A 12,361-nucleotide genomic window follows, 5' to 3' on the forward strand; every position below is an offset into this window, starting at 1 on the left:
TCCAGCAGGGCTCTGGGAGCTCCTCGGGGAGGGACGTGGCCTCGATTCTCCCGGGAGCTTGCAGAGGGCTGAGGGCTCTTGGGCTTCTTCTGAGCTGAGCCTCCAGTTTGTCATGGATTTGTCTTGGGGGAAAGGGAGGATGGGCTGGTGGAAGCTTTCTGCCAGGGAAAGGGCTGGGAGGGCTGGGGGAGTTCAGACTGAGGAAGAGAAGGCTCTGGAGAGACCTCAGAGCCCCTGGCAGGGCCTGGAGGGGCTCCAGGAGAGCTTCAGAGGGACTGGGGACAAGGGATGGAGGGACAGGAGCCAGGGAATGGCTCCCACTGCCAGAGGGCAGGGATGGATGGGAGATTGGGAATTGGGAATTCCTGGCTGGGCTGGCATTCCCAGAGCAGCTGGGGCTGCCCTGGATCCCTGGCAGTGCCCGAGGCCAGGCTGGACAGGGCTTGGAGCAAGGACTGCCCTGGAAGGAGATGAGCTGTAAGGTCCCTGCCAACCCAAACCAGTCTGGGATTCCATGGTCCCATGTCTGCTCAAGTATGTTCAGTTGAGCTCCTGACCAATTTCAAAGCTTTGGAGCGACCTCTGGTTCAGCCTTTTGGTCTGGTGGGTAATCTCTGAGTTTGACATCAGGACAGGACCTTTGGGATCTGTGGGAATTTGGCTTCCCAAGTCTTGCAGGATGAGTATCCAAAAGCCTGTGGGGAAGCTGGGAGGTGCCAGGTGGGGTTGGTGTTGGGGAGGAAGCGAGGGGAGCATGGAAGGAGAGGATGGCACAGAGGGTGAAGCATTCTGTGCTGCCCCCAGCTGGGATATTATCCCAGCTGCACATTCCCAGGCCCTGGCTGCCTGGGGGAGCTCTGCCCCTGCCAGCCCTTTGCAGTGCCGTCCCTCCTGTTCCCAGCAGAGCTGCCTTCCTGTGTGCCCGCTGCCTGCTCATTGCAGGGCACAGGAGGGCCAGGGAGGGGCTGCTGCAGTGAGGCCCTGCCTGGCCCGGTGGGGAGGGCAGGAGCTCTCCGGGAGCAGGGATGTGACCCCAAAGGCTCTCCGGGTTGGGATGGACCCCCAGCACCCTAAATCTTTTCAGGAGAGGCTGCCTTTCATCTGGCCGATTGGAGCTGCTAATGGATTGCTGCTTTAATTGCCCTAGCAGTGTGACAGAGCATTCCTTAGGGATGGAGGGAGAGCTGTGGATTTATGGCACTTGGGGGAAAATTATTTGCAAGCTCAGTAAGTCTTTATTTTTTAGCTGTAACAGCTAAAGGTTGATTATTCCTTCAGTGAGCACAAAGGCTGGATGTGGCTGGATGTTGTAGTGTCCAGGAAGAGGATTCTTGTCACCTGTTCTTCCCTGAAATGCTGGGGCATCCCCATTCACCAGGAATGTTGTGCCACCCTTTCTACCTCGGCACGTCCTGCAGCAGCCCCATGTGCAAGACCAGTCAGTGAGCAGGAGAATAACAATGAGCAGACCCACTGTTCTTTCTGCTTTACCCTTCTCCCTGGCATTTTTGGGATTGCTTCAAGGCTCCTTTTTAGCCAAGCTGAATTATATTAGTTGATGAGAGAGGGAGAAAATAAATAATAAATTGCACAAAAAATGAATTCACGGGAGCCCAAAGTATAAAGGCTGTGAAGTAAGCAACGAGTCTTTCATTGCCTCGAATAATGTACTTATCTGGAAAAGCCTGTTTGTTTCAAATTGCCAAATCTGGTGTCACTTGAGCTCACTGAAGCCCCACTTGACAAAGTTCCTCTGTCTCCCAGAGGGACGTGGGATTTGGGTTAGGTAAGGGTGGGATTGATTATTGGTCCTCAAATATGATGTGTGAAACTGTGGGCACAGGTGATATCCCCAAATGAGCAGGCTGCTGCTCTAAGCAGTGGGAAAATAAAGAAATTAAAGGGTCTTTTTAGAGAATCACCAAGGTTGGAAAAGCCCTCCAAGATTGTGTCCTAGCTGTGCCCAAACCCTCCCCTTGTCCCCAGCCCAGAGCACTGAGAGCCACGTCCAGTCCTTCCCTGGACACCTGCAGGGATGGAGACTCCAGCCTTCCCTGCCAGTGTCTGACCACCCTTCCCATTAAGAAATTCTCCCTTTAGGAACATCCTGGTCTACAAAAAAAGATGGGAAATGCCTTTCTTCTTTCTTTTCCTCTCCTTCCCTACTGCAGTTTCAGCAAGTAGGAGCTGCCAGAGCAGAACTCACTGCGCTTGGTGCTGAGCAGACAGCAGTGTTTGTGTCGGATTGTTGGGCAATACTCTGTCAATATTTCTGGCAATAATTCTGATCTCCAATCAAACATTTCAAACAGAGCCCAAAATTCCGTGCGAGCCGGGCTCCTTTTCTGCCCCTCTTGCTGCTATTTGCAGAAAGGTGCCTGCTCTCCAGCGTGCTGCCGCAGCTCAGCACCCCGTGAGTCACAGTCCTGGGGCTGCATCCTCCAGATAAGGCTCTGGCCGTGGGGAGCGCCGGGATCGTGCGGCTGGGATCCTACCAATCCCTGGCTCTTGGCACACGGGCGAGCTCAGCCTGGCACACGGAGCAGCCGGGGGTGGCCTGGCAGCATCAGCTGCTCTGCCTCAGCCTGTGCTGTTCTGACAGCACTAACTGTTCACTGTTCAACACACAGCGGCACAAACCAGGCCGGGTGCTGTGTGTCCAGCTCAGGGCTGCCATCGGGTTCAGTTCCCTCACTGAGCTGGGCTGGAGCACATCACACCCGGGTGAGCAAATGACCAGCAGTGCCCCAGGGGTGCCCAGCTGGGCAAGAGGCCCCTGGGATGTGCCAGCCCCGGTGTGACACAGCCCCAGGGCACTGCCCGTCCCTGTGCTGGCACTGCTGGGGCACCTCCAGGGCTGGGCACAGCTCTGGGATGAGAGGGACCCTGAGGGGCTGGAGCGGGGCCAGGGAAGGGAATGGAGCTGGGAAGAGGCTGGAGAATTCCTGAGGGAGCTGGGAAGGGGCTGGGGAATCCCTGAGGGAGCTGGGAAGAGGCTGGAGAATTCCTGAGGGAGCTGGGAAGGGGCTGGGGAATCCCTGAGGGAGCTGGGAAGGGGCTGGGGAATCCCTGAGGGAGCTGGGAAGGGGCTCAGCCTGGAGCAAAGGAGGATCCCCAGGGATCTTTTCCCTCTCTGGAATTCCCTGCCAGGAGGGCACAGCCGGGGGGGTCGGGCTCTGCTCCCAGGGAACAGGGACAGGAGCAGAGGGAACGGCCTCAGGCTGGCCTGGGGCAGCTCAGGGTGGGCACAGCAGGAATTTCCCCATGGAAAGGGTGCCCAGGCACTAAGAGGTGTCTGGGTGAGGCCTGGCAGTTCCCTGCTCTCTGCTCCATCCCGCAGGAAGCAGGAGGAAGGAGGATGTGCAGCTTCCCAGCTGCGAAGAGCTGAGCTGCTGCCAGCTCCTAATGCCACTGTTCAGCCTGGGGATGCTGCACTTGTTCCAGCTCAGGACCCCGAACTCTTCCTCTTCCCAGCCCTTCCCAGCATTTCCCAGCTCTCCCTGGCTGCGGGGTGTCCTGGAAGGAATTTTCTGGTGTGTTCAAAATCACAGCTGGGGGTGAAGCTCCTGTTGGCAAATCCTGTTCTTGGCCTGGGGGAGATCTGCCTTTCCCCAAATGAGTATGGAACAAGGCAAGAGCACAGGCTCATCAGTGGTTCTGAGCCAGCAGAATCCTGAGGGATGTGGGTCCACGGGGATGGATGCGGATCCCCAGGGATGGATGTGGGTCCACAGGGATGGATGTGGGTCCACAGGGATGGACATAGATCCACGGGGATGGATGGAGATCCACAGGGATGGATGTGGATCCACAGGGATGGATGTGGATCCACAGGGATGGACATAGATCCACAGGGATGGACATAGATCCACGGGGATGGATGGAGATCCACAGGGATGGACATAGATCCACAGGGATGGATGCAGATCCACAGGGATGGACATAGATCCACGGGGATGGATGTGGATCCACAGGGATGGATGGAGATCCACAGGGATGGACATAGATCCACGGGGATGGATGGAGATCCACAGGGATGGATGTGGATCCACAGGGATGGACATGGATCCACAGGGATGGATGTGGATCCACAGGGATGGATGCCGATCCACAGGGATGGATGCGGATCCACAGGGATGGATGCCGATCCACAGGGATGGATGCGGATCCACAGGGATGGATAGGGATCCACAGGGATGGATGTGGATCCACAGGGATGGATGCGGATCCACAGGGATGGATAGGGATCCACAGGGATGGACATGGATCCACAGGGATGGCCATGGATTCACAGCAGTGTTTAAGATTATGTGACTTTACATGGACAGTAAGAATATTGAACTCTACAGTGCCTGTGCTGCAGGATATAAATCAATGTAAGGGAAAAAATAATAAGGATGTGATGCTGTGGAGCGGCTCTGTTGGAACGCACAGAGCCACAGATTGGTCAGGAGTAAATATTCTCTGTTTTGCAAGGTTAAAGCTCTGTTTTTCCACTGGCCCCAGTGGGATGCTGGAGTCGGGCTGGTCTCTATAAAGACAGAAGCCACTCCACACCTCAGGGCTTGTCAGGTATCCTGAAAAATGTCCAAAAATGGCAAAAATCCAGCTGTGGCAGCTTCTTTCCCCCCTTGCAGGCTGATGCTCTCTGCTGCTGCCTGAACATGCTGCTTCCGTGTGGTATCAATGCAGAGCTGCTGAGCAGCTTTAATAATGCCATTTTTGCCACTTTTCCCCCCTGGAAGCCCAGAAGAAAGCTCTGTGTGAATGAGAACAAAGCCCTTACACAACAGAGCATATTCATGGGGAGGGATGATTCAAACCAGGCTTTATCATTCCTTAATTATATTTGATGTGACCTAACCCTTGACAATCCTGAGTCTGAGGCTGTCAAACAGGATATGAATATTATAAAGACTTTTGGACAGTGCCCAGAGCTGAGCTGGATTTCACCGTGTCAGTAAGAAAGTGAAGGAGAGAGGTTTTCTCAGCGTTTTTGTCTTTGTAAAATTCACTCCAAAAACACGAAGAAACCGATTCCATTTAAAGTATTTTTTTTTTAATTTGACTGGGGAGGGGATTTCTGTTCCTTTCCTGTGTTTTCTTAGTGACCTGGCTTTCCTTTCAGGGCTCAGCAGATTCGTACACGAGCAGACCCTCAGACTCTGATGTCTCTTTGGAAGAGGACAGGGAAGCAATCCGCCAGGAAAGGGAGCAGCAAGCGGCCATCCAGCTTGAGAGGGCCAAGGTGTGTTCCTGTCTCTAAGTCATGGGCCAGGTGCCTTCTGCCTGCTGGTCAAATTCACATTTCCTTCTGAAATGCTTTGGCTTGTGAGTCAAAGTACCTGCAGAGAAGATGTTTGGGGAATTGAGTGTAAATTCTCCTCTAAATGGGGATGTTCTCCAGGGAGCTGAACTCTGCTGGCCTGGGTGAAATGACTAGGGCTGAATTTTTCTGGATGAGAAGTTCTCATTGTTTTTGATGTGTTTTTTTCTGTTTGCAGTCCAAACCAGTAGCATTTGCTGTCAAGACCAACGTGAGTTACTGCGGGGCTCTGGATGAAGATGTTCCTGTCCCAAGCACTGCCATCTCCTTCGATGCCAAGGACTTCCTCCACATTAAAGAGGTAAAACCAGGAGAAGGGGATGGGAAAGGGAATCTTTCTGCAGGCCAAGGGCTTTGATTTGAACAGCTGAGCCATATCCAGGAGGGCACAGTGAGGATGAGCTGGTTCTTCATCCCTCCTTGAGTTCCTGCACCCTGGGGTGCTCATCCTGCCTGTTGGAACATTTGGTGTAACCAACACGTTGGAATTCCATCACACAGGAAGGAAATAATACCCTTTAAAGGGGTGGGTTCAGGTTCTTTTCATCAGAGCCAGTTTGTGATGGATCAGGATGGTGCAGGAGAAAGGGATTCCGTGGAGCACTGAGGATTCCTTGGAGCAGCACCAGGTCATGCCAGGTCTTCAAAAAAACACCAGATAGGCTCCCTTCCAGAGGGGAAGTAACACTTAGGATAATGCAGTAAGCAAAGAAAATCCTGAAGAGGACAGATGGAAAAATAAGGGGAAAAATGGAATAAATGAGCCCTGAGTATGGCTTTGGTAGAGAAAATTGCATTTTATTGCATGCTGAGCATATTTTATGCAATTTTTTATCTGAAGTGAGCCCTCCACATTTGCATAACCCCCTGTCGTGCTGTGGATTGGTACAGAGGCTTGCAGCTTGCAAAAGCACTTTTTCATCTCTGCATTTTGGGTTTATTTTGGGGTGTTCAGTGCTCATCTGTGTCTTTCTTTGAACACGTGTTCGTCATCACTCCAGAGCACTGATCTCCCTTAGACAGAGCACATTCAGGAGGAAGACACCTGCTGCTGCCCCTCCTCTGGTGCTGGAGCAGGGAATTGCTTCACACCCCCTCTCCCTCAGAGGGAAAGGCAGTAAATTCCCTTTTTCCACTTTTTAATCTTGGTTTTCCTGGACGTGGCCACCATTATTGTCAGGACACTGATGGAGTTGCACACGCCAAGCTCCTGTCATGCTGCCCTGTACATTTTTCCAGACAAGTGTCCCGAATCCATGTCTTGGCATTCCGTGAGTTGCCTCCCAAGGTCTAAAAACCCGGGATCACATTGCCACTGAGCTGGAAACCATCTGGGTACTGGTGTTTGTCAGCTCAGCCTGCCTGGAGCTGGAGCTCAGCAGGATTTGGGGAATGGTTCCCCACGCCGCAGAAAGGCTTGGCAGGATTTGTTTTTTCAGTGATTCCAAGTTTTGGAATGTTGCTGAGCTGGGTGCAGAGTCAGGTCACCCTCTCTGGCAGGATGGAGCAGAGGCAGTGAGTGAGGAGCTGCTATTTTGAGGCTGCGTCCTGTATGTCTCATCTGTCTCCTCCAAACTATACATTGTGTGCCTGCTTAAAGGATGAAATGGCAACAATTCCTGACGGAGCAGAAGGAATCATGGGCATGGCAACCAGGGGAGGGAACGTGCTCCTCCCACACACAGAGGAACAGAGGGAGGGGATGACCTAATGCAGATCAATCCTGTGCTCCTCACTGCAGCCTTGGCATTTGTGTGTTCAGGTGCTCTCAGCATGACCCACACTGGTTTGGGATGGAAAGGACCTTAAATGGGCAGGGACATTCCCACTGTCCCAGGCTGCTCCAAGCCCTGTCCAGCCTGGCCTGGGACACTGCCAGGGATCCAGGGGCAGCCCCAGCTTCTCTGGGCACCTGTGCCAGGGCCTGCCCACCCTCCCAGCCAGGAATTCCTCTCCAGAATCCCATCCATCCCTGCCCTCTGGCAGTGGGAGCCATTCCCTGTGTCCTGTCCCTCCAGGCCTTGTCCCCAGTCCCTCTGCAGCTCTCCTGGAGCCCCTCCAGGCCCTGCCAGGGGCTCTGAGCTCTCCCTGGAGCCTTTCCCTCTCCAGACACCATCCACAGTTCCATGTGCTGCTCTGGTCCAGCATCAGGATCTGGGAGACACCATGGGGAGAAGGCAGGGAGGGGTAAGAAAAGGAGATCTTTGGAGCAATTCTTTCTCTGCGTTTTGTCTCCAGAGAGAATCTCCAGTCCTTGGAGCATCTCCGTGGCCTTCTCAGGAATCACTCCAGAGCTTCCCTGTGCCAGGGCCTGCCCGCCCTCCCAGGCAGGAATTTCTCCCCAGTCTCCCATCCATCCCTGCCCTCTGGCAGTGGGAGCCATTCCCTGTGTCCTGTCCCTCCATCCTTTGTCCCCAGTCCCTCTCCAGAGGGCTGATTCTGATCCCATATCTGGAGGCATCACTCCGAGGTCCATAAAGAAAGATGCCCATGGTCAGGCTGTGCCTTTGGAGCCAAAGTGGAGCAGGCAGTGCCCTTGGAACTCAGGTTTTGCAGAGCTTGGTTTCGTAGAGTCAGACTGGTTTGGGTGGGAAGGGACCTTAAAGCCCATCCAGTGCCACCCCCCTGCCCTGGGCAGGGACACCTCCCACTGTCCCAGGCTGCTCCAAACCCTGTCCAGCCTGGCCTGGGGCACTGCCAGGGATCCAGGGGCTCCACAACCTCTCACTTCACTGATTTCCAACAGCAGGATGCTGAATCCTGAAGGATTTGTCTGGTTCACAGACTGGAACTTAACATACTTCACATAAAGCTTTGCTCAGTGCCACTGTGTGAATCAAGGTCAGAACAGCAGGAGGAATAAATACTTAGCTGCAGTGATCAAATAATGCAACCTCTTGCCTAAATATATAAAAGAGGATAAAGAGGTTTTTTTATTACATGTTCATCTTTATGATTGGGTTAACGTTCAGATATCTGGGTTGATAAAAACCCATTTGTTTTTCAGGGCCGGGTCTCTTGAGTTTCAGAGTCATCCCCAGGCACTGCTGCACCTTTGACAGCAGGGCCGGGGTGTTTCTGTGTTCCTGCAGGAGCTGAAGTGCTTGCAAATGTGGAGCCAGGAGCAGGGATGATCTCGAAGATGAGATCTCTGTGATGGCTTTTCCTCGAGGCAGGCAAACAAAAGCCATCCACTCGTGCTGCTCCTAATGACTCCAGAGTCAGTTGTGAAAAGCAATGTTTCTTTTGAACACCGAGCTGCCTAATGAAGCAGAACAGAGGAGAGGCTTTTCAGATACTTTTCTTCAAAAGCTCTGCTGGCAGCAGCTACAACAAATCCTTTTCCACTCCAATATCCACCGGGATGCTGCTTTTCATTTTTGCCATCATTAGGGACAGACCAGACTTTCAATAAAGCAGAAAAATATATGTTACTAAAGGTCAGTGATAAAATGCTGTGCTCTAGGTATATATTGAAGTTTCTTCCTAAAGGAGAATTTTTCTTCATCTGTCATAACCTGTTAATAACATTCCTACAAATACCTGGAGAGGAAGAGGGGAAAGTGGTGATCTTTTGTCTAGACCATTAAATATGACAAGCAATATTTGATGGGAAGCTGGAGGTGTTATTTTTATGTTTGCTGCTGGGAGGTTGTTGGGTGGCCTCAGCTCCAAGAAATGGGCTCTGCTCATTAAATCAACCTTGAAATTAAATCAGCAAGGGCCGGGATGAGGGGAAACGGCCTCGGTGCTCTGCTCTCCCACATGGGCCTGGTTCATTGTCCAGGGTGGAGTTAAGGAGTGGGGGAAACTGTTGGGAAGGATGAAAGTTTGACAAGAAAGTCTCACAGACACGTGTGCTTGGCTGAAAGCTCTCTGAATGTAGAACCTAGAATGAAATAGAGATGGGAGCATGCTTTGATATAGAAAATAATAAGATGTGTAGATTGAGGATTGCTGAGCTGGTCTTGCTGGACAGCTAAGAAAGCAAAGGTTATGTGGAGATGGAAAGAGGCTCTATGACTTGGAGCAAAGGATGAGCTGACAAACAAAAAGATGTTTTTACCAAGCAGAAATATACCACGGGCAAACAAGACACGTCCACGTGGCAAGCTGAAAAAAGGTTTAAGAATTTTCCACTGCAGGAAAACTGATAAACAGCTTTGAGCTTAAACTGTGGCATACTAACTCATAGGATTGGATAGTACTGACCACATGTTAATGATGGTAGTCACGACAGGCTGTAGGTAAAGGCAAAGGTATGGATTGGTTTTTGTGTATTAAGATTCTCAGCAATGAAAAGTACACAATGCAATGTAACCAAAATCAAAGGGTCTCCAGGCTTGTCTGCAGCTGGAGCTGACAGCTGCAGGCGTGGCTCTGTCACCCACCACCCTGGCCTGCTGTGACACCTTGGAGGTAACAAAGGGAGGGGCTTTGGGAGCTGGAGTGGGCAGGAGCCTCGCTGTGTTGCAGAAATACAACAACGACTGGTGGATAGGGAGGCTGGTGAAGGAGGGCTGCGAGATCGGCTTCATCCCGAGCCCGCTGCGCCTGGAGAACATCCGCATCCAGCAGGAGCAGAAGAGGGGCCGCTTCCACGGAGGGTGAGCACGCCCTGGCCTTCGCAAACCTCCTCAAATCCCCCCTCAGCCCTGGCAAGACTTCCAAAGGTCGCCTGCTGCCGCTTTATTGCAGGGCATTTGCGGTGTTGGGTTTGGGATTCCCGGCGGGAGGACGGATTTGCGGGGAGCGGGAGGTGTTGGTGATGGGAAACAAAAATGGGTTTGACCTCAGGAAAGAGCAGCGAGGGATAATGACAGGTTTTTCTGAGAGTTTCGTGTGCCCGTGGCCTTAAGTCAGCTTGAGCTCGAAGTCAGATTTTTCCCGGCTTTTCTTAGGCTGTGGGTTTTTTTCTTCCTTTTTTTCTTTTCTCCCCATTTTGGCCCAAACCAGAATGTGTAAGATCAGCTTTGTCATCCTTTATTCTTCATCTTCCAACCTGAGGTTTTTGAGTCTCCACCCTGCCACACCTGGAGATTGCAAATCCCTGGAAAAAGGTCTGGGAGATAAACCTGGGAAGTGCTTTCACAATGGTTGAACAGCATCCAAATTTCTTCCATAATTTTTGACACAACTTCAGGGGCAGCCAGTGGGTCTCGGCATTCAGAGAAATGGCTGAGTTCAGTGAGATGCTCCTGGATTTGTATGATAAAATTCCATATTATAATGATAAAGCAGTTAATATTTAGCTTTTTTAGTTAGTTCTGTCGGTATGACCCTGTGATTCCTCACGGGACGATTCCTCCCCCAAACCTCCCACATTTTGGGGTGCCTGGTGTTAATGGAGATCTTCCTGCTGCTGTAGGAAATCCAGTGGGAATTCTTCTTCCAGCCTTGGAGAGATGGTTTCTGGCACGTTTCGAGCCACACCTACAGCCACAGGTAGGGCAGGATTTATTCAAGGAAACCCCTGCTGGGAATTCTGTTCAGAGACCCCACGTGAGAAATGCAGGTGTCCCCTTGCTGAGTTCCTGAGATAATCGTGTCATCGGCATGCCCAGGGGACGAGGACAGCTGTCCCCAGCCTGCAGGAGTGCCCCAGGGCTGGGAAAATCCTTGGGAGCAGTGGCAACTGCCCAGTGTAATGCACTGAATGCCCAGTGTAATGCACAGAATGCCCAGTTTAATGTATAGAATACCCAGTTTAATGTATAGAATACCCAGTTTAATGCACAGAAGGTCCAGTTAAATGTGTAGAATACCCAGTTTAATGTATAGAATACCCAGTTTAATGCACAGAATGCCCAGTTAAATGTGTAGAATACCCAGTTTAATGTATAGAATACCCAGTTTAATGCACAGAAGGTCCAGTTTAATGTATAGAATGCCCAGTTTAATGTATGGAATGCCCAGTTTAATGCACAGATTTCCCAGTTTAATACATTGAATGGCCAGTTAAATGCACAGAATGCCCAGCTTAATATATTGAATGCCCAGTTTAATGCACAGATTGCCCAGTTTAATATATAGAATGCCCAGTTTAATGCAGATTGCCCAGTTAAATGTATGGAATGCCCAGTTTAATGCACAGATTGCCCAGTTAATTGCACAGATTGCCCAGTTTAATGCACAGATTGCCCAGTTTAATGCAGATTGCCCAGTTCAATGCACAGAATGCCCAGTTAAATGTATGGAATGCCCAGTTTAATGCACAGATTGCCCAGTTAAATGTATGGAATGCCCAGTTTAATGCACAGATTGCCCAAATAAATGTGTGGAATGCCCAGTTTAATGCACAGATTGCCCATTTTAATATATGGAATGCCCAGTTTAATGCACAGATTGCCCAGTTAAATGTATGGAATGCCCAGTTTAATGCACAGATTGCCCAGTTAATTGCACAGATTGCCTAGTTTAATGCAGATTGCCCAGTTTAATGCACAGAATGCCCAGTTAAATGTATGGAATGCCCAGTTTAATGCATAGATTGCCCAAATAAATGTGTGGAATGCCCAGTTTAATGCACAGATTGCCCATTTTAATATATGGAATGCCCAGTTTAATGCACAGATTGCCCAGTTAAATGTATGGAATGCCCAGTTTAATGCATAGATTGCCCATTTTAATATATGGAATGCCCAGTTTAATGCACAGATTGCCCATTTTAATATATGGAATGCCCAGTTTAATGCACAGATTGCCCAGTTAAATGTATGGAATGACCAGTTTAATGCACAGATTGCCCAGTTAATTGCACAGATTGCCCAGTTTAATGCAGATTGCCCAGTTCAATGCAGATTGCCCAGTTTAGTCAGGCCTGAGCAGAGGGAGGTGCTCAGACAGAACTCAGAGTGCTTTGCAAAGGGATTTCTGGTTGCCTGGGTGTGTTTTAACCAAGTTCTCATTTGGTCTTCTAGCAAAACAGAAACAAAAAGTGGTAAGTGATGCTTTTGTTTCCATTTCATTTCCTCCCAATTCATCACTGCCAGGTTTTCCCTGTGGATTTGTCTGACTGATGATCTGAAGGGCTGT

General features: G+C 50.7%; 1 protein-coding gene across 6 annotated transcripts in view; it reads left to right on the top strand.

Annotated features, from left to right (window-relative positions):
* CACNB4 (calcium voltage-gated channel auxiliary subunit beta 4) overlaps positions 1-12,361 on the top strand; it is an 82,426-nt gene that overhangs the window by 50,729 nt on the left and 19,336 nt on the right. For all 6 annotated transcript variants that reach the window (XR_005257564.1, XR_005257566.1, XR_005257565.1 and 3 more), the window contains 5 exons: positions 5,129-5,248; positions 5,505-5,627; positions 9,803-9,933; positions 10,695-10,771; positions 12,247-12,266. Coding sequence is in view for 3 of the 6 variants with exons in the window: in XM_038142572.1 (XP_037998500.1) it covers positions 5,129-5,248; positions 5,505-5,627; positions 9,803-9,933; positions 10,695-10,771; positions 12,247-12,266 (471 nt within the window). In the remaining 3 variants the exon portion in view is untranslated. The remainder of the gene's footprint in view (positions 1-5,128; positions 5,249-5,504; positions 5,628-9,802; positions 9,934-10,694; positions 10,772-12,246; positions 12,267-12,361) is intronic.

This window comes from Motacilla alba, chromosome 7 (assembly GCF_015832195.1).
Source record: "Motacilla alba alba isolate MOTALB_02 chromosome 7, Motacilla_alba_V1.0_pri, whole genome shotgun sequence".
NCBI classification, from domain to species: Eukaryota; Metazoa; Chordata; class Aves; order Passeriformes; family Motacillidae; genus Motacilla; species Motacilla alba.